This window comes from Mytilus galloprovincialis, chromosome 1 (assembly GCF_965363235.1).
Source record: "Mytilus galloprovincialis chromosome 1, xbMytGall1.hap1.1, whole genome shotgun sequence".
Taxonomy (NCBI): Eukaryota; Metazoa; Mollusca; class Bivalvia; order Mytilida; family Mytilidae; genus Mytilus; species Mytilus galloprovincialis.
In genome coordinates, this window is record NC_134838.1 from 125,142,745 (window position 1) to 125,170,595 (window position 27,851).

Sequence of the window (27,851 nt, forward strand, 5' to 3'; positions counted from 1 at the left end):
TTGAGTATAATTTGCTTTGCTCTTGAGAACTTATATCTTCTCATTATAGATGCTATGACTGACTGTATTTTTTTTTTATTTGGGAAATAACATTTTTTGAGGCCAGTTTTTTATTTAAATAACACATACGTAACCATGTTTTATTTTATTTCATAAATAAATATATCAGCAACAAGATTAATGCAATGTAACAAAATATCTCACATAACAAAGGTCAATGATTAATTTTTAATACCTTATTTTAAAAATAACACAAAAAGTGTAAAAGCAAACGTTTATTACTGGTATACTTTTCCTTCCAAGGAGATAAAAGAGTTTCTTCTTATTATTCAGCATTGTCTCCAAAACAATACTGATGTTTCTAAATTCATACTGCCAATTAGAAATATTATTTCGTATGCCTTTAGAGCAAATTTATAAAAATAAATATCTTATTTTTAAAGGAAAGATGTAAACATTAAAATTTTAAAATCTTGATGTATGTTGTTTATAAGTGTAGTTGATGAAAAATTTGAAAATTTCTGCACCAAAATTTTCTTTTACTTTAAACTATTTTTCACCAAATGTAAAACAATATGGTAGTTATAGCATAAGCATTGGTACTGTGGATTCATAAGTATTCGCTGGATACCAATTTTTTATGGATTTCAGGGGAACTTACTACAAAATTAAATGTTCAACAAAAAACAAATTTTCTATAGGCTTGTATGCAGAATTCGGCAAAACAACAAAAATAAATTATCCATAAACATTTAAGTTTTCCTTAATACACAAAAGAGAATACACAGTATGCAAAGTTGAGGCCTGCTTAAAGGCACATGTATAAACAATGGTCAAAAACTGGCAATATAAAATACTGTGAGCCCCTTTTTTACAATGAACATGCCAACCCTTATCATCTGGGCTATTTATTCAGCATTTTTCGTATGTAATAAATACTTTTTAGAACACTTTCTGTCTTTCTCTGTAATCAAACGGAAAGCACAAGCATATGACAAGCTTTTCTTCTATGTAGTTTTGTTTTTCATGACTTTACAAATCGATAGCAGGTCAATATCAGTATCAATGTTGTTCAGAATCACAATTTCATGCCTTGTAGATTGTTCTGAAGATTTAACACTTCTTTTTCTTGTCTTTTCATCTCTGATTTAAACATTTCTTTATTCTGCTTCTTTTCCTGTCTTCTTTCCTGAAATATAATCATTTGTTGAATAATTTTTGCATTAAAAATAACAAGATTTTCAATTTAAAAGACCTCCTTGTATCCTTATATATTGATTTATAAGAGTACCTTTTTTACTTCTATATATTTATAATTGTTAATGTCTTTCAAAACTCTTGATCAGTTAGTGTATTTTTCCCTTACTACCAACAAATATTATGACTAGAAAGAGTCAAAGACACAGATTTATTTACACCCTACAGACACTGTAAACTAGTATTTGATGAAAGTTTTAGCCCATCAGAAAAGTTGAAGATTTTTTTCACCAGGTGCAGATAAGTGTTTTAAAAAAAAAGTATGACAGGACATTGTACTTGTACCAACACACTAAAAGATAAGAAAACCTTAATAATCTTGTAATAACCGTAGGCACATCAGTGCAAAGAATGTTAATCTAAGTAATGTTTATCAGAGGTTTCTTAGAATGTTAATCTAAGTACTGTTTATCAGAGGTTCCTTAGAATGTTCAGAAATCTTCATTAAACTAATCTGAGAACACAGGATTCATCATATATACAATACATGCTTAGATTCTTATAAAATGTGCATAGTATTGATACCTTAAATCATATGTCCAAGTTTATGGCAGTGAAGTTCTCAATGATTTTGTATTGGAGCTTATTATAACAACATGAAAAATTTTGAAGCAAAAAGAACATGTCAAAACTTGTAAAATTCCAGAATATTTACTGTATAAACATGTGAATTTTTGCAAGGGGTAATTTCACTTATCCTAGTATCACTAAAAATTAGCAAAAACATCTTGTTCAAGATTAGTTTGCAGAAAGCAATAATGAAGTGAAGGCTTAACTTTGCTTCAATGCGTATATTTAATCTTGCACAAAATGTTTATTTATTGAAATCATGAACCTAAGAAATATAAATGTTTTCAGCACATAGTATACAATTAATAAATAATTCCATAAATCTGTTTATTTACTGACTTAGAAATTGACCCAGTGTTTATCTAATACATAGGCATGTGCATGTTTTGGTCTGCTATAGTGTATATCAGAGGTTCCTTAGAATGTTCATAAATCTTCACTGAACTAATCAGAGAACATAAGATTCATCATATATACACAATAGAATGAACATTGTTTGAGGTGACATGTGTTTTTGTATATAAATTCATTTGTCCATACATATTTAGATATAAACAATAAAAAGATACCTTAACTGTCAAGTTTTTGAATCATAGCTGATAAACTGATCATTTACCAGCAAAGGGATTGTACCTTGCAATTTTAGAATTTGAAGGAGAGGTACTAAAGACTTCGGAGGGTTTTCAACACCTAACCATATTTTTGCTGTAAAGCTGCAACCTTTTACAGTAGAACTTCATGTGAAAGTAAGTTAAACTTGTATAAATTAAATCTGCACTGAGAAATCAATACACAATATAAGAACTCAGTGAAATGATTGCTGTGAAATTACACTTGTTCACATCATACAATTACGTACAAAGTGTTTCATGATATTCAATCAGGAAAACTGCAAATATTGTCAAAATGCTTTCTGTATATCAGAGGTTCCTTAGAATGTTCAGAAATCTTCATTAAACTAATCTGAGAACACAGGATTCATCATTTATACAATTTTTTGAAAGATCTTTAGGGTCAAATAGGAAATAAGACCAAATGTATTCTGAATGTACTTTTTAAAAAATCTATTGGTTTAACAGCCATACAATTTGAAGATACCTAATTTGGATTTATTTTTAGTGTCTGTGACCTCCACTTTTAACATGTTAAGCTTATTTCTATAGGGGTATTACTTTCCTTATTTGTGATCATATATCAAAGTTTGATTACAATCCCACATAAATGGTCTCAACTTATAATCTTTAAACAAAAATTAAAGAGCTGATAAATGCATAAGCAAAACTCCCCCCCCCCTCCCCTAACAACACAGAAGAACATATGTTTGTCTAAAAATGCAACATTACAAAATAACATATGTTTGTCTAATAATGCAACATTGCAAAGTAAAATATATGGAGTTAAAAACACCAAAAACTAAATGCATAAAATTACAAAGAACTTTAGAACGTTGAATTAGATAGAAAACTCTACATCTCTTGTCTAAATGCTTTCTGTATATCAGAGGTTCCTTAGAATGTTCAGAAATCTTCATTTTACCTAATCTGAGAACACAGGATTCATCATTTATACAATTGTGGAAAGATTTAATTTAGGGTCAAATAGGCTTAAAAATCAAATGTATTCCTCATGCACTTTTATAAAATTGTATTTGTTATGGCCGTAAAAATAAAAGAAACCTAATTCAGATTTATTTTTAGTGTCTGTGACCTTCACCTTTAAAGGGGCACTAGCTACGAGATATATAAAAAATCAAAAGTATGATTTTTTTTGTTCAGTCATTAATGAAAGTGAAAAAGTGAAATAATAATTTGCTTTTATCAGCTAAAATGGTTCAATTTTGTCAAATTAAGCTATTAAACATTGATAATGAAATATTCACTTGCAAGTGAATAATTCGACCTCATTAAATCTATATTCATTTGAACTCCAATTTAACCCCTTAGAAAGTGATAGAATAACGCATGCATTGTCCATGTACATGTATTTAAAGGCACAGAATGTCAACATTGAAAGTGAAACAAAGGTAAATTATTTGATTAACTGATTCAATCCACACAAAATCATTTTTATAAAGCTAAAAACGACAATAAACATAACTTTTTAATCTATTATACAAAATTTAACAGACCTATAAAAATCCAATTGCACGAGTTGCTTAATCTATTTATATCTGTGTTTATGTTTACATTGCTTATATAGTCATAGAAGGTCAACTCAATAATCAATTAGATGGCTTCTTAGCTAAATTTCACACGAAACAAAGCAACATCTTATTGAGACCATGTCCTGTAAATTGTTTATTTGATATTTTTGATAGTTTGGAAAATTTTACATTGTTAGAAATAAAATATGAGAATTTGAGTCAAATTGGTGAACATGAATTTGGCAGCTATTGCCCCTTTAACATGGTAAGCATATTTTTTTGGGGGGTATTACTTTCCTTATTTTTGATCATATATCAAGGTTCGATTACAATCACAAATAATTTTCTCAATTCATTATCTTTGAACCAATATTTAAGAACACCGCAATGCATTAGTAAAACTTTTTTTACCCCACACAACAAAAACATGCAAAATACATTTATGTTTGTCTCATAAAACAACATTGCAAAAGCGAAAATAGATGTGGTAAAAACAACCAAAAATTTAGTGCATAAGATTACAAAGTACTTTGGAACATTGTATTATAAAGAAAAATCTACAAATCTTGTCTAAATGCTTTTTGTATATCAGAGGTTCCTTAGAATGTTCAGAAATCTTCATTATACTAATCTGAGAACACAGGATTCATCATTTATACAATAATAATCACCTTTGAATAATAGGCTCTAAAATCAAATGTATTCCTAATGCTATAAAATAAGTTCTGAAGTTTTGGTTCAAATGTTCCCATATCATGGGTTATTCAGCCAAAAAATTAAAGAAATGTAACTTGGGTCTAATTTTAATGTCTGTAACCTTGAGCTTGAAAATGTTGACCTCCAGTCATGTTAAAAGGAATGATTTCTTCTCATTTTTTGTGAAAGTATAACGATGTGTAATTACAATCCTAATAAATGTTGTATCATTTAAAACAAAGGAGTAAGTTCGATAAGGGCCGATTTTGGCCTCAAATTTCAGGTTCATCTAACGAAAGTTTTTGGACACTTTTTAAACATTTAAATGTCTATTCCAATAGATTCGATTAGGTTATGTGAAAGATTTTAACTGATTTAGTCATTAAAAACGCTCTGATTCAAGCTTAAATATGAAAAATCTATCAAATATGCAAAAAAATGTTACTTTTCAGATGTTTCTTTGTCAAAAATGAAAGTGGCCGCATCTGTATTCATCCTCAACATTTATATATGTTTTGTATTATCATCAAATACATCTTACATTTCAATATTATGAATGAACACGAATGCAGCTACTTGCATTTTAGACGGAAACCGTCTAATAATTAACCAAAATGCTAAAATTTTGATGATTTCAGTAATTTAGCATGACTTCATGATGCTAGAACGCGATATTTGTGCATTGTATTGTCAAAAACAGCTCATATTTATGTAGCAGAAGCATTTTACTTTCCAAAATATAGCTTAAAGATTACATTTTCACAATTTTCTAAAACTGCTATATTTTGGGGCCAAAAAGGGGTCTTACTGAACCTACTCCTTTGGCAACAAAATTAGGTTTTAAATGTATTTAATATTGTAATAGGATGCTGTCAATTTCAGAACATATATTTAGCACATGTATGATTTCTTATTTTATAAATTTTTCATTAAATGCCTTAAAACTGGCCATGTTTCAACTAATGAACAAGCATATGTGTGTTATGGTCTGCTATAATGTATATCAGAGGTTCCTTAGAATGTTCATAAATCTTCACTGTACTAATCAGAGAACATATAATTCATCATATATAAACTATAGTCTAGAATAAATTTTCATATGTCTGAGTCACATGTGTTTCTGTAAATGTATTCAGAGAAGTCTGAACCACTGTTTGTTTACATATTCCTATATTTCATAGCAGTCTTATTTACTGGTATCAGGAGTGCTATTATTAAGACTAAACAGCAGAGGAATTGTACCTTGTAATATTTTTATAATTGTAAGGAGAAAGGGCAAAAAGACTTCAGAGGGTTTTCAGCACTAGCCATCAAATATATATGTAATCTGTTGTAATACACAGACCCTTTTCCCTAGAATGCTTATTTAATTGTAACTGATATATGAATCAAGTACACACTGAAAAATAAGATAATTTTTCAGTGAAAACTGAAAAATTTGGTATGGAATTGCATTTGCTAACTCCATACCAACAAAGAACTATTAAGGGGAGGTAAATAAAATAAACAAATAAAAATCCCCAAACAAAAGTGCATGCTCATATTTAACGATATTCAATCTAAAAAAGAAAACTCTGTAAATCTTGTCAAAATTCTTTCTGTATATCAGAGGTTCCTTAGAATGTTCAGAAATCTTCATTAAACTAATCTGAGAACACAGGATTCATCATTTATACAATTGTGAACAGATTTTATTTAGGGTCTAATAGGCTCTAAAATCAAATGCATTCCTCAAGTACTTTTTATAATTCTGAAGTTTTTGTTGAAAATATGTCCATTTCAAGGGATGTAAAGCCATAATATTAAGGTAACATTATTTCAGTCTTATAACCTTGACCTTAAACATCTTATCTATAGGGATCATCTTTACATTATTTGTGATCAAATATCTGTAACAGTATGGTTAATAATATTGTAACAAAAGGCTGTCAAAATGACATGAATTGTTCTTACATTTAAAAGCCCTATTAAAGCAATTAAGGTGGTAAACATTTTGAACCAATTATGCCTATGGAAGATGCACATATTAATTTTATCATATCTTTGTACATGTTATCTGGTCCTTATCAATTATATTATTAATGACTATTGTAAAGAAAAGGACACAAATTTTAAAATCACCCTTTTAAAGTTAATTTCAAAAGATCATTTCAAGGCAAGTCAAAAGACCAATCATTTTATATGTCAAGTCTTCCACTACAAATAGTTAATTGATATTTAAAAGAAACAACTGTTTAGTGTAATTGAGTGTAAATCAGAGGTTCCTTAGATGTTCAAACTTCTTCAATGAAAATCAGAGAACAAAATTCATCAATTATACACTGTTTTGTAGTTAACACTTTTAAATTTTATTAGCATACAAATGTGTTGCCTCAAATATTAGATTAGCATACAACTGTGTTGCCTTAGATATTAGGTTAGCCTACAATTATTGTCAATAGACAATACCTTTCTTTCTTGTTTGACTGCTTGTTTCCTGGATCGTTTTTCTTCAAGTGATTCATCTTTAGGTCTATATGTACTTGCACAATCAGCTTTCAAATTCTCATGAATTTCTTTTTCAAGCTGTTTTCTTGTCATTCCTGGCTTTTCAAACGAATCTTTGGGAATCTGTAATTTTGATGTTAATTGTATCTTCTTTTTCTGTAATAAAATCAGATACTTTTCTTTTGTAAAATTTTCTTCAAAGCATATCATGTTTGCAGTAACTAAGGGAGAGAAAAAATTTGCAAACTATTTCCCCCCCCCCTGTAAAGGTGTGTGAAAGATTGCATGAAAAATAAAAAAAATTAAAGTTTTGATAAGATTTACACCACCTTGAACCATTGTTCTAAACAATGTCAGTGAATGAAAAGTGAAAGAACAACAAATATTTTGTGTGCAGTTTTCTAACCTTGATAATACTTACTGTGTGTGGTTCTGTAATTATCTTTGGATGATTATATAAATTAGAATATGTACCTGAAAGTGTAAAACATTTGTTATAAAGCATAACAATACATTGATACCAGTTTAATATCAGGCCATTCAATAAGAAGAGACCCTTAAAATCTATTTTATGCATTCTCTATATGAAAAGATAGTATTAAGGTAAGGATACACATATTATTAACCTATTTATTTGCTCAGTTTGCACAAAATTTTAAAGAGATTTGTTTTTTTGTCATCTCTTTATATGAAAAGAATATCTTTGGTACAAAATACATTTGTATAAATATTTTAAATAACCCTGCAAACATTTAAATCTGTATCATGCGTATATTTCAATCATACGCCAATCAGACTTAATTAATCTACAATGATACTATTGGATGCTAAAGTAACCTTTGCAGTTCTTTGACAGTTTCTGTTTCATTTCTCAAAAAAGGGGGAAAAGAATGTAAATGTAAGACCATTCTATTCTGGGCACTCAAGAAAGAGTCAAGACACCAAAGTTTTTTTAATAACACATCAATATTAAAGTTAAACCCCATTTCTTTTAATTCTTTGTTTTTTTATAGGACAAATACAAGATTGAGGAAGTACTAAATAATTCTGAAACATAGATATACCAATTCCTTTCTAAAACCTACTTAAAATAGATTCACAATCCCATTTTTCTTTAGGTGCTTGGATGATCATTTCTACGATATCACAGTCATCTCCTGATTCTACATCAACATCACTATTACAATTCTTAATCTCCGTGAATTTCCTGTAATCAAAAAATATAATAGATATACTAAACGTCATAGTTAACAATATCACTGTTAAAATGTGGTCAAATGTATTTTTGGTGTACCTGTGTACTGTGTAGAATGGTTGCAACTTCCATTCAAAACATAAGTGTTTCAATGAGGTTTTTAGTGAGACTTTTTAGTTTGTAAATTCCATCTACCAATGTAATTCACTAACATTTTTAATATTTAAAGCTTTTTTTTTATCACTTATCAAAAGGCAGAGGGTTACAATTTGTTCAGAAAAAAATTAATAATGTGTATTGTGAACATTACGTCACATTACCACTGGTGGACTGAACATTCTTAAATTACATGACCACCTATATTCTCACTACACGGACTTAAACTGTGTAATTATAACTCTCTGAACTCCATAACAGCAAGTCTAAAATAAATTCTGTCATACAAAAAAGGATGTCCAAAGAAAGAATGTGTGACATTTTTAGAGATTATTTTTTGTAGGGATTTAAAAGTCATAAGTATTATAGGATGAATTACTTTTCCTCCTGGTCTTTTTCAAACTCTTCTAGGATGGAATCTAATACTTTACTGTCTTTACAACCATCAATGTCTTCATGATCTAAAGCGCCGATCTCTGTATCTTCATACTGCTCATATAACTAAAATTATAAATAATAAATTAAAGTTCATAGTAACTATCTGAGATTTAATTTCCACGATATAATCCATAAAAGGTCTTTGATCAACACAAACTATGGTTGTTTGAATCATGATAACATGTTATATTGGCATATTTAAATTAAATAAAGTTGAAAAAAAAAGTATAAAGATGACTCTATTGTATTCCCTTATATCTACTTTTTTGAGATCACAATGTTACTTCTAGTAAATAAAATAATTAACATGAAGTACATGATTTTCAGGTATATACTTTTCCATACAAGTGCATGTTTCAACAACCAAGAAACATAACAAACACAAACACTAACAATAACGGACATTAGAGAGATAGAAATTGTTTGTGTTTTTTAACAACGTAAATGTTGACTGAATAACACTTAAAGGGGCACTAGCTACGAGATATATAAAAAATCTAAAGTTTGATTTTTTTCTGTTCAATCAATAATAAAAGGGAAATAGTGAAATAACAATTCACTTTTTGCAGCCAAAAAGGTGCAATTTTGTTAAATTATGCTATTAAAGAAACATTGATAATTAGTAATTCACTTGCAAGTGAATGAGTCGACCTCTTTAAATCCGTATTCATCTTGAACTTCAAGTTAACTCCTAGCTAGAGATTGACAACCCATGCATTGTACGTGTACTGGCTATTTAAAGAAAAAGAATGTCAACAATGAAAGTGAAACTACGGTAAATTATTTCATTACTAATTCGATGCACATAAAATCATTCTTATAATCATTCCTGTACGGTTAAAAACAATGAGAAAAATCTATTTTTAATCTATAAAATAAAATCAAACAGACCTATAAAAATCTATTTGCATGTGTTGGTTTAATCTATTTGTATCTTTATTTTTGTTTACATCGCTTATATGGTCATCTGAGGTCAAATCGATAGTTAATTAGATGGCGTCTGGACTAAAATACACACGAAACGAACCTATATATTATCCACCCCATGCTCTGTAAACTGTTTATTTTAGACTTTTGATAGTTTGGATAAATGTTTTACATTGTTATAAACCAAATATGAAAATTTGAGTCAAATCGGTTACCATGAATTTGACAGCTAGTGCCCCTTTAAAGAATCTTTCCACATCTGAAAATTACACCCCTGAGCAGCTGACTTAAAATTGTTGTTTTTTTGTTTTAAACATGCTTTTCCTGGTAAATAGTCTTGAGAACCAGAAATTAATATCACAAATTTCCTTTTTTTGCTGAGAGATACTCATATTGTATAGGGACTGGGAGTAATTGAAATACATGATTAATGATCTATGTTTGTTTAGAATTACTTATCATCAATTAAAACTGAAAAGTGTCATGCAATAGACATTTCTAAGTTGCATACATGTATTATCCCACCAAAACCTTAAAGACAGAATAGTATACAGACCTTTTCAAATCGATCATCCAGAAGGGTAAGGCCTTCATTTCTTCTCATGACAGAGGATTACTATACTGACCTTTTCAAAGCGATCATCCAGAAGGGTAAGGCCTTCATTTCTTCTCATGACAGAGGATTACTATACTGACCTTTTCAAATCGATCATCCAGAAGGGTAAGGCCTTCATTTCTTCTCATGACAGAGGAGGATATCGAATAATTAGTAAACTGTGTCTTTGTTTCTTCATCCATAAACATGTGTCCATCTTCGTTATCTGAGAAATCATCTGAACCAAAATCAGATCCAAATTCTTCATCTTCTCCAGACTCCTGGCTGTAAAATATAAATATTCATAATTTGACATTGCATGTTCACATATAGTAGGAATAACTCATTTACTTATTACTTATATTAGTTTATGTATTAGCATTCAACTGTGCGGAGGAAAAATTTATCATATATAACTATATGTGTACAAATTTTATATAGTGACTACCAACTCCTTTGAAAACTAAATTATTGAATCATGACACTTCAGTGGCATTAAATACTATCTATTGTCAATTGTTTGACACTATAATCTGTTATACTGATACTATCTATTGTCAATTGTTTGACACTATAATCTGTTATACTGATACTATCTATTGTCAATAGTTTGACACTATAATCTGTTATACTGATACTATCTATTGTCAATAGTTTGACACTATAATCTGTTATACTGATAATTAATAAATTATAAATCAAACTCTATACTACAGTTTTGTCTAAATAAAAGCCGTTAAATAATTTTGCATTTTTTTTTAATTGTATGCAATTGATAACCTATTTTGAAAGGAAACAGTGTTCTCCCCAGGCTGTTTTAGCGCTGCCCTTTTCAGTGCTATCACAATTTCCCGTTGTTCTATTGCACTGACTGCAGCGCTATCCAATGCAAGCACGTCGCTATATTTTTTTTCGTAATTTTTTCAAATTTCCCGCTTATTTTTCACTTTGGATCACGTGATCAACTGGTTAACTATTTCTGAATGAATTATTTCCGTTGTATTACGGGGACCAGTCTAATAAATTTTACAAAATGGCGACTTTGAAAGATCAAAATAAACAAAGATTTCAACATTGACATCTATTGTTTTAATTAAAAGAATATATAGAGGCATATAAGAATGAAATGAGATGAAATAAATTGACCGCATTTCCCGATGACACTCACAAACTTGTTTTACGAACTTTGAACAAACAATGATTTTAAAAACAACCAAACACAGGGGTTGGTAAGCGTTACAATTTGCCGGGCTTAAGTTATTATCCATACAAGCCCCCGAAAATGAGCAAGTCTTTGAAGTATTATTTATCACCTATTCGAAATTAATAATCGTTTAGGCAGCAATTCTACAGTATTAAATGAATTTTACTATTTGAAAACCATGGAGAGGATATTATTAGAAAAACAAACCCCAAGCTGATACAACTAGAGAAATTAACTTTCTCGATGTCCAGCTTGGATGAAGCCATTTGAACATGTTGAATATTATAAAACGTTAAGATAAAGAACCAGATGCTCCGCACGGCGCAGCTTTGTACGACCGCAGAGGTTGAACCCTGAACAGTTGGGGCAAGTATGGACACAACATTCAAGTGGATTCAGCTCTAAATTTGGATTGTGATTAAATAGTTGACACAGCATAGGTTTCTGACACAGAATGAATGTGGTCTAATGAACTTAAAAAATTTTTTTTGCCTTTGAGCAATTCACTATGCTGTTGAATATTAATCCTCTCAAAAAACTGTTTGAAGAAATTTTCTTTTTATTTATGAAATCTGAAATGAGAAAAATTTACCCCCCCCCTTTTTTTCACATCCCCCTTTTCCTTTTTCCAAAACTGATCTCAATTCAAATTTCTAATGGAGTTTGCAACAATAACTACTCATTTAAATACATCATAAAATATTCAAATGTAAAATAAAGTGCTTGTTATCACTGAATGGTAAAGATTGTTTTAATTCATCAGTTGGTAGTAAAAGTGAATATACATTGTATATTGTATAAAACAATGATTTAAGTTGATTCAACTACTATTCTGGACAAAGAAAGAAAACTCCAATTGAAAATTTCTTGCTATTGCACAATATTGTGCAATTAGATATTTCTTGCTATTGCTCAATACTGTGCGATTGAAAATATTTGTTATTGCACAATACTGTGCAATTGAAGATTTCTTGCTATTGCACAATACTTAATATAATAATTTTGGATCCTAATTTGAACTAACTTGAAAACTAGGCCCATAATCAAAAATCTAAGTACATGTTTAGATTCAGCATATCAAAAAAGCCCAAGAATTCAATTTTTGTTAAAATCAAACTTAGTTTGATTTTGGACCCTTTGGACTTTAATGTAGACCAACTTGAAAACGGGACCAAAATTAAGAATCTACATACAGTTAGATTTGGCATATCAAAGAACCTCAATTATTCAATATTGATGAAATCAAACAAAGTTTAATTTTGGACCCTTTGGGCCCCTTATTCCTAAACTGTTGGGACCAAAACTCCTAAATTCAATCCCAACCTTCCTTTTATGGTCATAAACCTTGTGTTTAAGTTTCATTGATTTCTATTTACTTATACTAAAGTTATTGTGCCAAAACCAAGAATAATGCTTATTTTGGCCCTTTTTTGGCCCCTAATTCCGAAACTGTTGGAACCAAAACTCCCAAAATCGATCCCAACCTTCCTTTTGTGGTCATAAACCTTTTGTCAAAATTTCATAGATTTATATTTACTTAAACTAAAGTTATAGTGTGAAAACCAAGAAAATGCTTATTTGGGACCTTTTTGGCCCTTAATTCCTAAAATGTTGGGACCAAAACTCCCAAAATCAATCCCAACCTTCCTTTTGTGGTCATAAACCTTGCGTTAAAATTTCATAGATTTCTATTCACTTTTACTAAAGTTAGAGTGCGAAAACTAAAAGTATTCGGACGATGACGATGACGCCAACTTGATACCAATATACGACCAAAATTTTTTTAATTTTTGCGGTCGTATAAAAATGAGAAATCATTAGGCTAAAAATGTCAATTCCTGTCAAACGTCTTGAGGTCAACAGTACACTGCTACAGTGGGTTACAAAACCAAATACAGAAGCTGACGATGACTTTATTGTTGGTCCTACATGTTCTGCAACATACCTGTTAGTGCTAAGAAATCTTCACATAGGCATTCTGGTATAGACCCATCATGGAAAAAGACTTCTCCTTGGGTTTCATACACAGATAAGATGGGGATTATATGAATTTACAATGGAGAAAAAAAGACTCTTCTTCTATATCCAGACAATAACATTAACAAACAAAGAGGTAACTTCCATGAGCATGATGAGGACATCATTACGAGAGAAAACATCAATAGCATAATACATTAAAAACACACAACAAATCAATTACAGACAAACCTCATGCCGTGACAAAGTTAATGAGAAGTGTCGAAAATTACGTGCTTACCATAGCGCTATCCAAAAATCCTGGGGAGAACACTGGGAAAACAATGCTTCATATATCATCTTCAAAGATGTAGGAAAATCTTATTAAGTCTCTTAATTTTATTAGTGCTAGCAGTTGCATATTTGCAGGCAAAGTGCAGGTTAATGTTAAAATAAAATCTAAGAAAATTATTCTTACTCATTAAACTGTGTTCCATCAACAGGAGCATTAGCTTTCAACATAAAGTCATCATCTAAAATATTGTCTGGATCCTTCATATCAAAATCATCATCCAATGCCTCCACAATATCTGGATCCCAATTAGGCTGTGGACCTTTAATACAAGAAATATACCAATATTAACACTTTCACTACTGATTTTATTTTTTCCGCGGGTTTCTGTGGCCGAGGCAAATTTGCACGCTCAGATTCCCCAGCCTGAATTAATTTCGTGACTGGCGCTTCAAGAAAAGTTGCAAATTGAAAAACGTGCTGTAACTCGAGAACGCAGTCTCGGATCGCCTAAACAAGTGATACAGATGTTCAAAAGGTTGCTCTGTACAAGATTTTCCTAGTGAATTAAAATTAAAACAAAGAATAATGTCTTTACAATGCTTGGAAGATCGATTTTTGTTACCTTGTTAGCTCAATGTTGCCAAAATGTCGACATTCGGATGTACTTGTTTACGTTAAAAATGTGTTTAAACGGATAATATTCAGCAAATCATTATTACCGAGTCTTCTTATTTATCTTATCACCCGTTTTTGTCATTTAAACATCATGTATAGCAAAACCGAAGCTTTTTATCTCTCATAAATTGACCGTTTGACTTTTCGTTTCCGACCGCCATTTGTATTGATGAAAAGACAACTCTGTCAATCGACGAACGACTACTCGTTTTCAAAGTGATAGATCATGATACGATTATATACGATTACCACGGATACGTTGTTGATATTGTAAACACTGGTATTAAAGAGTGTTATTAAATAAACAAGATATGTTTCATTTTCCCTGGTAAACATTACAATACTTTATAAAAAAAAAAAAAAAAAAAAAAAAAAAAATCTACTAAAAAAAATACTTTTCTGTCTATGCTGCCTATTTTAGAAGAATAAAAAAGCAGAATATAGTCATTATCTTTTATAAGTCGATAAAAAAAAATAGACTAATTAATTTACCAGGGTCAACCATTATATATATACAAGTACTTTTGTAGTTGGTCTATTTTTCAAAGGTTTGGTTATTTTTCAACTTCCTCTATTACCAATATGCAACAGCTTTGTTCTAGATTTTCTGATTGTGTAATTTGAAAAACTTTTAATCACTGAGTATATAAAATATATTAAATTACTATTTTAATTATGATAGATACTTTAGTTATCATATATATACATGTACATTGTAATCATGCGAAGAATAATCACTTACACAATGAATTTCTACTCTCATTACACATGTACACATATCTGTCATATGTTTCATCCTTTCTTGATAATTCAGTGCAGTTTCATTTTTCCCATATCAAGTCACAAAACTTTAGATTTTGATAAAAAATTAAGCAATATCTTCCCATTTACATGATTTATATAATCAGTATTACAATTAACTAAGAGAATTCGATAACTAAAGTATGAACGTTCAACAATAAAATTTTAACAAACAACAAGAACAAATTAAATACATCAAACTTGACTTCTCTCTTTTTTGTGCCAGTTTGAAGGCATGTGTGTAAACTTATGTCTAGTAATGGCCTTCCCCTGCTCACCCCAGCACAAAATATCTATTTATCAATCCTTTTTACCAGCAAACAAGAAAACTGAAGAAATTTTAGGTTGGATGAATGGTAAATATGAAGGTATTACAAATTTACCTGTCCCAACTAAAATGAAACATACTTTTTGAGCCATTGCAATTTTTTTTGATAATAACAATAATACTAGATGTATTGGTCAGCCACCACATTTGAAGTGTAGTCAACAATGGCAGAGGGGTAGTTTAACCTCTTATCTTGCGAACTGGCCAACATTTAACATGACCAATATATATATATATATTATATTAACAAGATTGATACATTTGTTTTGTTCTTCAGAGTTTCAACTAATGAAACAACAGGTTTAATATTACCGAAAGGATCAACATGATGGTCAGAGAAATGAAGGTACCATAAAATATGGGTATACCTGTCCCTAATCATTGTACAAGAAAATATTGAGGTGACCATTATTGGATCTGTTAACCAATACAACTTAGTAAATGGTATGCAAGACCAAGAAATGCTTTCATTTCTTATTTGTAGCTCCAAGGCATTTTGTTGTCATTTTGCCTTTGCCTTTGTAGTGAATATGAAAATAGGGAGATAAGGTATGATTGCCAATAAGACAACTATCCACCAAAGTTCAAATACAGTGGATGTAAGCAATTATAGGCATATGGCCTTCATCAATGAGAAAAACGCATAATGTAATGTCAGCTATAAAAGGCCTGCCAGACATGGGAAATATTAAACAATTCGACTGAGAAAACTAACTGCCTATATATATAGCTACATGTACTTGATTACAAAACAATTAATCTAAAATGAAAATGACAGGCATGAACCAACAACAACCAGTAAACTACATGCTCCTGATTTGGGACAGGCACATAAGATTAGTGTGGCAGGGTTAAACATGTTTGTGAGCGCTCAACCTTTCCCCCTTATCTGGGATAGTGGCATAACAGCACCTATAAAAATCAGTGGAAAGCTTAAAGTTATCAGTTTTGTTGATTTAAATGCATTCAAGAAAAGGATTGTCCATATAAAGTTGCCCGAAATCTGACACCTCCTTTTCAGCACCCATGACATGACTTAGCCCAGTATTCCCACAAGGGGCAAATATATGTGTAGACCTTTTTCAACACTACTAATCTCATTGTAATGTTTGTGCCACCAATCACCACCATCTCCTCGCCAATTAATATTAACTTCCTGCTCCCCTATGGCTTCCTCATTATAGCCCTCACTGTCATCTTTCCCCTGCCAATTCTGACCATTTCGTAACCTTTCCTCATTAAGTAAGACCTCGTGTCCGGCATTAATTACATCAGTTTCACCAGAGACATATAATACAATATGTCTCTGGTTTCACTGAACATGCAAATTCTACATCAGTTTTGTCTGACGACATTTTCACACTGCAATAGTAGCAGACGAAGTTTCACTTTCCAAACTACTTTCAATTTCGTGCATTGTTCTCCCGTACATTCACAGCCCTATCCGCTTATTTCACCCGATACTCAATCAAAGTGTATGTATCAACCGAGTACCAGCTTTTCAAAGCCATATTTCTGTTCCCTTGAAATCGAGAATTGTTTTTGTAGCAAAGCCATGAACGCGAAAAAACTTACTTGTCTAGTTCCGATTTTTGTGGGAAGCAAAGGCTTTAAAAAGATCGCTATCATATTTATTGAAGACATATTGAACCATTTATTTTTATTATATAGTTAAAACTACCTAAGAATTATAAAGGGCTTCATCAAAACACAGAAAACAGCTGTACTTCCACTCCTCGTTATCGAGAGGAGCCATTTTGAAACCCCACATGATCCCAAAACGTGTTTCCGGTTCTAATTTTAGAAAATAAAATTTTCCGATTTGATTTATTTACCTTTCACGATGTTTTTAATGCTGTTGAAGAACTGAAATAATACCCTCAGATATCGTAGATTTTAAATGAAACATTGATTTCAACTGTTAAGAACGGCAAATAGCGTAAAACTGCGGCTTTTATTGGGACAATATTAATGTATCCTGAAAGATACACTCGCCCTGCGCATCGTGTATCCTCAAGGATACATCCGCCCTGCGCATTGTGTATCCTCAAGGATACACTCGCCGCGAAAGGGTTAAAGTACATGTACATGTTTTAATAAACTTTTATGAAAAATGCCCAGCAAATGTGATAATTTCATGTTGACCAATGAAGAACTTTTGTTACACAATTCAAACCACACATTGATTATAATCAAAATCATCAACCTGTCATGATATAAATCATTTCATTTAAAATAAAAATTCACTTCATTCTGTTAAAATAGGGTTAACTGCAGTTTATTTCTGAATTTCCTTTCATATTAAACTCACCTGTTATAGTTACTGCCTTGTTTAATAATCCTACTTCAGTTTCTACTTCTGTTGGGAATACAGAAGATGGCAGCTGTATTCTTGCTTTCTGCTGAAACCAAAACTTTTCACAATTAGTAAATTATTTATTTTACCTTGCCTTTCTAAGATGAAAAGATCAAATCATCTGCAATGAACACTAAGTAAATTAATTTTTAGAAACAGAAGTTTGAAGTTTTTATTTAAAATATTCAGTTGTCATCGAAAAAAAAACCAATGTGTCTGGTGTCTTGCATTGGTGACTCAGTGACTGCTAATCTTATTTTCCATGACTTTGACAACATGCAAACTTATACACACATTATAGTTATAAATATTATTTGCCTTGATTTAAACAGCATGCAAACTTATACACACATTATAGTTATAAATATTATTTGCCTTGATTTAAACAGCATGCAAACTTATACACACATTATAGTTATAAATATTATTTGCCTTGATTTAAGCAACATTCAAACTTATAAACACATTATAGTTATAAATAGTGTTCGCCTTGATTAAAACAACATATATACTAGCTGACAATGCAATATGGGCTTTGCTCATTGTTGAAGGCCATACAGTGACCTATAGTTGTTAATTTCTGTGTCATTTTGGTCTTTTGTGGAGAGTTGTCTCATTGGCAATCATACCACATCTTCTTTTTTTTATCTTTATCAACACATTATAATTACAATCACTTCTGTCTAACCCTACCTCTGTTACTTTTGATGAGAGTCTGAATTTATCAACGACAGGTTCAAGTTCATATCCTTCGTTGGTATCCTTCAAATGTTGTAAGTAATTATACTCATCTTCAAAAAATATACCATACTTCACCTGGTCTTCTTTCTGTTTCTCTTTCTTAACCTGGATATTGTAAAAAAAAAAAAAAGGTATAGAGAATTTGATTTTATAGAAAATAAAAAAAAACTAATATATTCCTTTGACTACATTAAAGTCCAGAGAGACACAAGTACCTTTCACAACTTATTGAAATCAAAGAGCTGAAAGCTAAGAGGAAAAACTGTCTCTAATATTGGGATATTTTTTATGCAAGTCTTGATTTTCACATACCGTAACATTGCAACATGTCTCGTAAGCATATAATTGATATTCATACATGCGTGTGTGTGAAGTGAAGATGACAACTAGCTGTTTTTTTAGTACAAATGAATAGGTCAAGACTACCTGAATGATCTACAGTATCCATCGACTACTGGCTGTTTTTTTGTACAAAAAAATAGTAGAAAGACTTGTATAGTTTGCACTGGTACATAGTCCGAACCGTCTTCTCCCCACGAAATTTTAGGTAAAAAAACTTTATGTTACTGTTAGAAAAGGTCTAACAGGTCAGGAATAACCACCAATTGGTGGATTATACCTCAATTGACATATAATCCACCAATTGAGGTATATTGGTAAGACCAATTGACGTATAATGCAAGTTTTTTTGTAATAAAATGCTAGTATGAGATAGGAGCATCATTTTGCAACTTACAACCTGTTTTATGACCATTGTTGAGTCCTCCTTAAGTTTCAGTTTTGTCAAAGCCTGCTGCATCTCTTGAGAATGCATGTGTACAAAAATTCTTTTAATGAAACACCGGTACTATTAACCATAATTGACTTTTAATAATGAAAGTCGGGTATTAACAGAGAGCTCCATTCACCTGTGGAGTTGTACTCAAAATCACATAAGTCGATGACTGCAGAATATGGTTTTGCGAAAACAATGCTCCATTTTGGTTGAATAATTTGATTTGAAAAACAAAGAATTATACATCAATTGGTCTTTACCATTATATGGGGACGAAGTTTCTTATTACAGTAGAAAAATCAATAAAAAATAATTTTTTTTAAAATCGGGAAATTTTCATTGTACCAATGAACTCAAAATCGTTCAAATTTTTTTGTGTCGCTTTTTTTAATTCCCATATTTGCGCAGAACGCAGAAATCTACTTCCTTCTTCCAGTCTCGTTGTCGTGAGTAGTCTAGTAAAATATAGGAACTCATTGAACACAATACAAATATTTCATTTTTAACAATTCTTTGTCTTTGTTATGAATTAACGTTACCTGATGCATTGCGTTTCTTTGTTTACATTGAACATGACTTCATAACTTAAATAATGTCACAAGTAAAATCCCTCACAACAGAACCAAAATTGGAAACATTACAGTATTTCCGTTTCTTTTTTTAACAAATATATAAGTTACAAAAAAAAAAAATCATACAGACTTCATCCCCATTCACAGGTAATGCCTGCTTCATATTATGTCAATTGGTGGATTATACATCAATTGAGGTATAATCCACCAATTGGTGGTTATTCCTGACCTGTCTAATGAAACTCCGGTTATTTCAAATCCTGTGCTATCGTTTGCGGTATTTTCTTGGGGAACCCTGTTTTCCATCATCAAACAGAAGCTGAAACTGCTTGTAAATGATTCTAGAACACTTCATGATTGTTAAAATAAATTTAATTCACTTAAAAAACAATTTAGAAACTTGTGTATGTTTAAACAGGAAGTATAAAAAACATGTGTAAAAGAAGAAATTAACCGGTGAGAGTTGAAATCCGTACACGACAGATATCACTATAATACGACTTTGAAAGTAAAACAGTCTTTAATATACCTATCACATTAATGTTTGAAGGGTCTTAAGCTTATACAAACAATATTAGTCAGTATGAAACACCAAAACGGAATGAACAATAACCAATTATGTTTTGTAGTTTACAAATTCTAAGCTGGTTTACAGAGGTCTTTTTGACTATGTTTATATCGTTTCAATCAAGCAGATAGGCCTACCAGTTTATTTCAACCGATGCATTGAATAAACTGGAATCTGCTCAAACTATGAACAAAGTGTAGTAGTCGGCCGAGAACCAGCTTATGCATTGAAAAGAAACGAGAAATTTGTAATGAAAGGTTTTTTTTTTATATTTATCAGTATTGATTTGATATTGAATAGAAATAACTTATCAATATGGATGAGTTAAAACTATTAGTTTGAAAAATGATGAGAGCGCCATCTACAATATCAATAACAAAGATGGCTGAATGTAAACAAACCACCTCGCTGCGAAAATTGAACTTGTTCTCTTATTTCTTGCTTATTGTACCATATAGTCCGCACCCCCTCTGGAAGGTCCAATTTTGGAGAATAAAACCGCAGACTATACAAGTCTTTCTATGGACAGGTCAAGATTTTTTGTTTGTAAATAAAATAAAATATGTAAACTGGTTCCCATCCAACTACAACACTTTGTTCGAGTGTAGCGTAATACAAGCAGATTCCAGTTAGTATGTAAAATAGTAAATATGGAACCGAGTGCGATAGGCGGAAATATAATCAACTTCCGGTTCTGGTCAATGGTATCGGAAACATGCCGCTGATGCGTCATTTTCAAAAAAGGAAGTAGATGTCTTACATATCTGAAAAGTACTAATATGTTACAACTCACAATTGTCCAGCTGCTTAACAAGTATAAAGTCATGCTATTTTGTAGTACTGGGAAGATGTACATGTATGAGCAATTTGCTGGTTGCTTTTTTTGGTAAATAAATTATTAAAAAGTAATAAAAACTTACTTTATCATTGGTCGATAACAGGACTCCCAAAGAGGCATCTTCACTTGCTTGCAATGGATCTTTCTGACTTCTGTGGACAAGGTGAAAGGTCACAGCATTTTTCTTATCTATGAATTTCTTCTTTTTATTAGGCTGAAATGAACAGATGTAAGTTTTTTTGTTAGTATATTGTTTTCTTTTTTGCTATCTTGTTAAATATAGGAGAAAAAAGATGCAGAGAACAGACATAGTTAATCTATTTACAGAAGATGAAGCTATTTAAATGAGTGGAGAGAATAGCAAGCATGTATGTAAGCTGCTCTCTGAAAGAGTTGACTGTCTGTGTATAAACAACTGTAATTGGTAATAGATTCCATTGCATTATTGTGTATGGGAAAAATCAAATGAAAATCTCTGCGAGTCGTTAGATGTATAAACATGTCTGAAGGTGTGAAAATGATGTTTTCTTGTTCTAGAGTCTGATGGGATGAGAATTGTGCTAGCTGGAATAGAAACAAGATGATGTGTGCTCTTGTATATCACACGGCATGCACATAATCTGTGGTGTTAATTTTGGCCAGTTGAGTGTATTGAGCATGTTTGAAACACTGGTAGTGTTTAGTCTAAATTATTATGACGTCTTAAAAGGCTATTATGTTTTTTCTTTGACGACTTACATCGACGTCATAAATCCAAACTCATATTTGCAGTTGGACTTTGAGAGGGAATTAACTGCTTTATTAAATTGTATAGCTGATTTCTCCTAATCCTAAGGTGTATATAATATATTTTTGAACCAAACCTGGTAAAATTTGACGGACCTGAATTTCAGGATAATATAAAACAAAGGTTCTGGAAATTTGGGTCTGTCAAATATTGGCCGAGTTTGGTGCAAAAAATTATTTATAATCTCCTTATAACGTTTGAAAAAAAGCAGAAGATGGAATTGTAACTTATTTTATTATTACTTTAGGGATTTATTGGAAATATTTTGCACAAACACTTAAAAGGTAAGAATTTTTGTATATATATGCATATTTTTTTAGCCTTCAATGAAACTTTTATGGCTAAATTGGGTCTCAAAGTTGAGAACAAAATATGTTTTAAAGTCAGACCGAAAATGATGGCTTCAGCATTATGACGTCGATGTAAGGTGTCAAAGAAAAAAATATAATAGCCTTTCACGATAATTATTTGGACTATGCTAGTGTTATGATATCTGTTGCAGGCATACTGTTATTATTACTGAGCACCTCTCCTATCGACCTTAGCTAGTCTGAGATTACTCTGACGTCCTACAGCTGTTTTGCCAGACAAGCTGGGGCCGTGGGACGTCAGAGCCTGTCCCATATAAAAAAAAGTGGATATTTGCCCACCCAAAATAGATGCGCTGCTTCGTCGCTTCTGGTGCCAACTAACAGCCTTCGATTTATATAAATCGGGCATCAATCTGTTCATTTTTCATTCATCTCTTCATTTATGTAAGTTTCACCTACCTGCCATCCTTTATTTTCTCATATTTAGACAGTTTTCATAGTGACAACTTGATTCAGACATTGTGAATTTGAACAGATTGATGCCCAATTTATATAATTCCAAGGCTGTTAGTCGGCACCAGAAGCGACGAAGCAGCGCATCTATTTTGGTTGGGCAAATATCCACTTTTTGATATGGGACGAGCTCTGACGTCCCACAGCCCGAGCTTGTCTGGCAAAACAGCCCTAGGACGTCAGAGTACTTTCTGACTACTATCTACCATCTCCATCTTCGAGATAGATTCTGAAGTGTGGGGGTCCCAAACCTTTTGACCCAATTTTAATACATGTCTTTGTTTAACCTGTCTGCATTCAAGAGGAATTCTTAACAACTACAATGTACTGATTTAACGTCAGACAATGAGGTCTTCAATCTTCAATCTTTGTCGTGATGACAGAGTAATCTCTCTTGTAAATTATCCTCTCTTGTAAAATTATTAATCACTAATGTAGTTACTCCTTTGTACTTTTATATTGTAGGTGGCGCTTTAAAAATATTAAAGAATTAATGTATGAAGCGAAAAAAATAAAAAAATTGTTAATTAGGTAATTGAAATGACATGAAAAATAAAACAAAAATTAAAATTAAAAGAAATTTGTATCAAATTATCCACGAAAACGTTTTTTTCTTATATGTACTCCCCTAATAGTTGAGTGATATTTTTTGCATTTGGCAAATTGATTGTTAATAAATTGTCTAAATCTGTTGGAATTTGTCCTGTTCAGAGATGGGTCTGATTCTTAGCTGATGAAAATGGAAAGTGCTCTCGCTTTGTAGATTAATTCATTTACTAGAATATAGCCACGTGCATCAATCAACAAATTTTACCACATACGTGAGGTCACACGCTATGAAGTAGTATCGTTTAACGTTTTTGTTTACTCCAGAAGATTCGACTATTTATAGATAAAGGTTACCTGTATAAAATCTAATTGCTAAAATAGAGAGGACAAATCTGATACTCTACGGGATTGAAGGACATTTACTTGGTTTAGATTGTCCTAACCAATCAATAAACTTTGATTATTCATGTCTCGTAATATCTTCCAATCAGGTAGAAAGAAAAATTCACGCACTAACTGTCCATCGTTCAATTCTTAATCTCGACTCCTAAATCGTTAATTTAATTAACGATTACATCATTTCTGAAAGTATCTGACAGTCTTCACGATGAACTGCTAAATCTACAGGCCCGGAGCTCAATTTTTGAAATTTTTTATTTAGATTCTGTTGGCCTGTAGATATGATTTTTACAGGCCCGAGAGCAATTTTACAAGCCTAGGCTGCCTGGGCTGCCACTCAGCGTGAAGACTGATCTGATTAAATTTACAATTACATTGGCAAAGTAATCATGATTACATCTGATTACAATGAACTTTTGAAAAAAACATTTTAACTGATGTGAATGAATAAATGTTTAATATAACAAAATGAGCATTTTTGCAAAAGAATTTTATATGTTATAAAATAATAACATCAAACTTTATATGTTTAATAAACTACAAAAAATTTACAGCATATTTACATGTCATTGGTTATGACCCATTACACTTAATCATCATTGATCTCTGAATTATTTTTACTTCAATTAAATAAAGGTTTATAAAGAGTTTGGTGTTTGTCATCAAACCTCTCCATGTATCATGTGTATTTCAAGGTTCAGTTTCGGGAATTTAAAATATGGATGACATAAAATTACCAATTAACAAGAATGTGTCCAAAGTACATGGATGCCCCGCTCCCACTATTATTTTCCATGTTCAATGGACCATGAAATTGGATAAAAAATATAATTAGGCATTAAAATTAGAAAGATAATATCATAGAGAACATGTGTACTAAGTTTCAAGTTGATTGGACTTCAACTTCATCAAAAACTACCTTGACCAAAAACCTTAACCTGAAACATGCACTGTCATTTTCTATGTTCAGTGGACAATGAAATTGGGGTCAAAAGTTTAATTTGGCTTTAAAATTAGAAAGATCATATCATAAGGAACATGTGTACTAAGTTTCAAGTTGATTGGACTTCAACTTCATCAAAAACTACCTTGACCAAAAACTTTAACCTGAAGCGGGACAGACGGACGAACAGACAGACAGACGGACAAACGGACGCACGGACCAGAAAACATAATGCCCCTCTACTATCGTAGGTGGGGCATAAAAATTATGTAAAATGTTACTAATATTGTTTTATCAAATTGTCAACAAAATATAAGTACCAAAAATCATAGCAATTTACATGTCCAGTCCAAATACATACAATTTTTTTTTTAATTTGAACTACATATTTGTCCTCTTTCAATTAGTTTGTGCTAATTAGATAAATTTTCACCTGTCTGATTTATCATTTATCATATATATTATCATGATTTCACTACAGCTATACCCAATTGGTAATTGCAATAGAAACAAACCTTAATTGGTCACCTACCTGTCAATTTCAAAGTGGACAAAGATCACAATATTAACAAAAAATTATAATTCAGGGGTTAAAGAATAGTATTACTTAAAATTAACAGTTATTATCAAATATGTAATAATAATAATTTAATTTAATATAAAGTATATATACATCTTTAAATTGTGAATCTTTTACTTAGGCTAATGATGACTTTTCAATACTGTAACAATTTTTTTACTGAAGTGTACAATTAAATATGAATAACAAAAAGGTTAATTTATTGACCATACACAGTTTTTGATTTTGTTCATTGTAATCAGAATGTAATCAAAAAGTAATCAGGATTACAGGGTATTTTGAAAAGTAATTGATTCAATTAAATTACATGTAATCAAATTTTTTGGCTGATTAATGATTACAATGATTACTTGAAAAATTGTAATCAATTACAGCTGATGAACGATTACAATTACAATTTACCCCATCTCTGGTCCTGTTATAAAGTAGATTTGATGAAATAATTTGTCTCTGGCATCTGAATACAGATCACATTCAAAAAGGTAGTGTTGTACATTTTCTTTTTGTTTGCAGTGATCACAGGTTTCCGAGTTGATGTGCTGGTTTATTATAAATTGGTATGCATTTTTATGAGGTCAAAACAACAACAATCCAACATCAATAAATTACAGCTTTTACATTAATGCTAGCAAGACAATTCTTTGTTTGGCTTGCTTGCTTTGTTTGTATCAATGTTTGCTCAAGCATGGCAATTAAGATAGGCGGGGCTTAATTTTAAAACATCACATCGACAAATATTTCACATGTTTCCTCACCTGTAAAAATACAATAATTGGTTAATGAAAGAAAAATATAAACTGTTTTCTTGAATGAGGATGAGAAACTGGACTTCCACAGTTTTGCGCCGAGTAAAAAAAAAGTTTATATATCTTTATGATATTGACCTTATATTGTTTTTTTTATTTCATTTATAACATATCAATCTATTAGTTCAGTGATTTGCGTGTCTGCCCTTCCATTATGTAACTCAAGAACAAATTCCAATAAATGGGTAACAATTGTATCGGAAAGAGAAAATCGAGTCCACCTTTTTTATGTTAGGGTGTTTGAGATGAATATTTTGTCTTGAGTATTTGATACATCATCTCGCTTCAGATTCTATCATTTTTATAAAGCAAAGCTACAGGTTGACTTTATAACATAAAAAAATCACAGTACTAAAAGATGAGATATAGGGGTCAAGAGAAATACCTATCCAATGCTCATCCAATGAATCACAAAATCAAAGTAGGTATGTTCGAATAGCTACAGAATTTTAATAAAAGTACTTGACGACAGTCTTTAAGTTGGATGATGAAAATGCACATCTTCGAAAAAAAAATTATATTGGCTTTCATTTCTACGATTGTGAAAATGAACTGCCGTAATGGGGAGAAAATTTTGACGAAGTAGAATCCTGCCTGTATTGTATATTTAATAACAGGTAAGGAAACATGTGAGAATATTTGTCATGTGATGGTTTGAAATTAAGTGTCCTTAACCTTAAACATAACGTCCACTAAAATTTAAGTATGATGTTTACAAGCTGAAACCCCGCCTATCTTAATTGTCATGCTTGAGCAAACATTGATACAAACAAAGCAAGCAAGCCAAACAAAGATTTGTCTTGCTAGCATTAATGTAAAAGCTGTAAAGTGTTCACCCTTTTAGATTTACGGTTTTTACATTTTTTTATGATTTTACTTGTCATTTTTGAAACACAATGTAAATAATTATTGGGATGAATGATAGGAACAGGTCAAACGTTTGTTACAAACCATTATTTTGGTTGGTTGAAAATGTTGTTGATGTGTTTTACATTTTCTAAACCTCGTGTTTGGAAATGTGCGGAAGTGCTACTCGAAACTTTTCTAGTGTTTATAAGTTTTGTTAAAATCCGAATGGAAATCTAAACCAATTAATAAATGCGGTACATTTGGCCAATCAAATGTCCAAATAGTCAACTCAGCTATCAGAGCCCTCTTTTGGCAAATATTTGTGTGACTGAATCAGACAAAAAATAGTCCGCTCGTCGGTCCTCATTTTCTTCTTCTACTTCTACTATTTTCTATAATTGACCAAACTCTTAATAAATATTAAACAATAAAGTCTCATTTTACTGAATAATTAATGCAAATGATATGTTGGTGTAGATTTAGAAGGGAAGTTCTACGTCATTGATATCGTATTATCGTAACCACGTGGTCTACAATCGCG

At 31.2% G+C, this 27,851-nt stretch overlaps 1 protein-coding gene across 2 annotated transcripts; it reads right to left on the reverse strand.

Moving 5' to 3' along the window:
• Positions 1 to 280: 280 nt before the first annotated feature.
• On the reverse strand, positions 281 to 27,543 carry LOC143057240 (protein LTV1 homolog). 2 transcript variants are annotated; one of them, XM_076230518.1, is made up of 11 exons: positions 27,413 to 27,543; positions 21,656 to 21,787; positions 18,773 to 18,925; positions 18,035 to 18,122; positions 14,103 to 14,238; positions 10,566 to 10,749; positions 8,884 to 9,005; positions 8,239 to 8,360; positions 7,575 to 7,627; positions 7,115 to 7,309; positions 281 to 1,189 (listed from the first exon to the last, which is right to left on the reverse strand). In XM_076230518.1, exons 1-11 carry the CDS (start codon positions 27,413 to 27,415, stop codon positions 1,079 to 1,081), a joined length of 1,299 nt encoding a protein of 432 aa, XP_076086633.1. In that variant the 5' UTR covers positions 27,416 to 27,543; the 3' UTR covers positions 281 to 1,078. The 2 variants fall into 2 exon arrangements, with proteins under 2 accessions (XP_076086633.1, XP_076086628.1); XM_076230513.1 differs by having other exon boundaries at positions 18,035 to 18,125.
• Positions 27,544 to 27,851: the final 308 nt, after the last annotated feature.

Coding starts and splice junctions, on each gene's coding strand:
- LOC143057240 (XM_076230513.1), bottom strand. Junction 18,926..21,655: donor TGTTATCGACCAATGATAAA/GTAAGTTTTTAT, acceptor TACAATATCCAG/GTTAAGAAAGAGAAACAGAA. Junction 9,006..10,565: donor TGGATGATCGATTTGAAAAG/GTCAGTATAGTA, acceptor TTATAATTTTAG/TTATATGAGCAGTATGAAGA.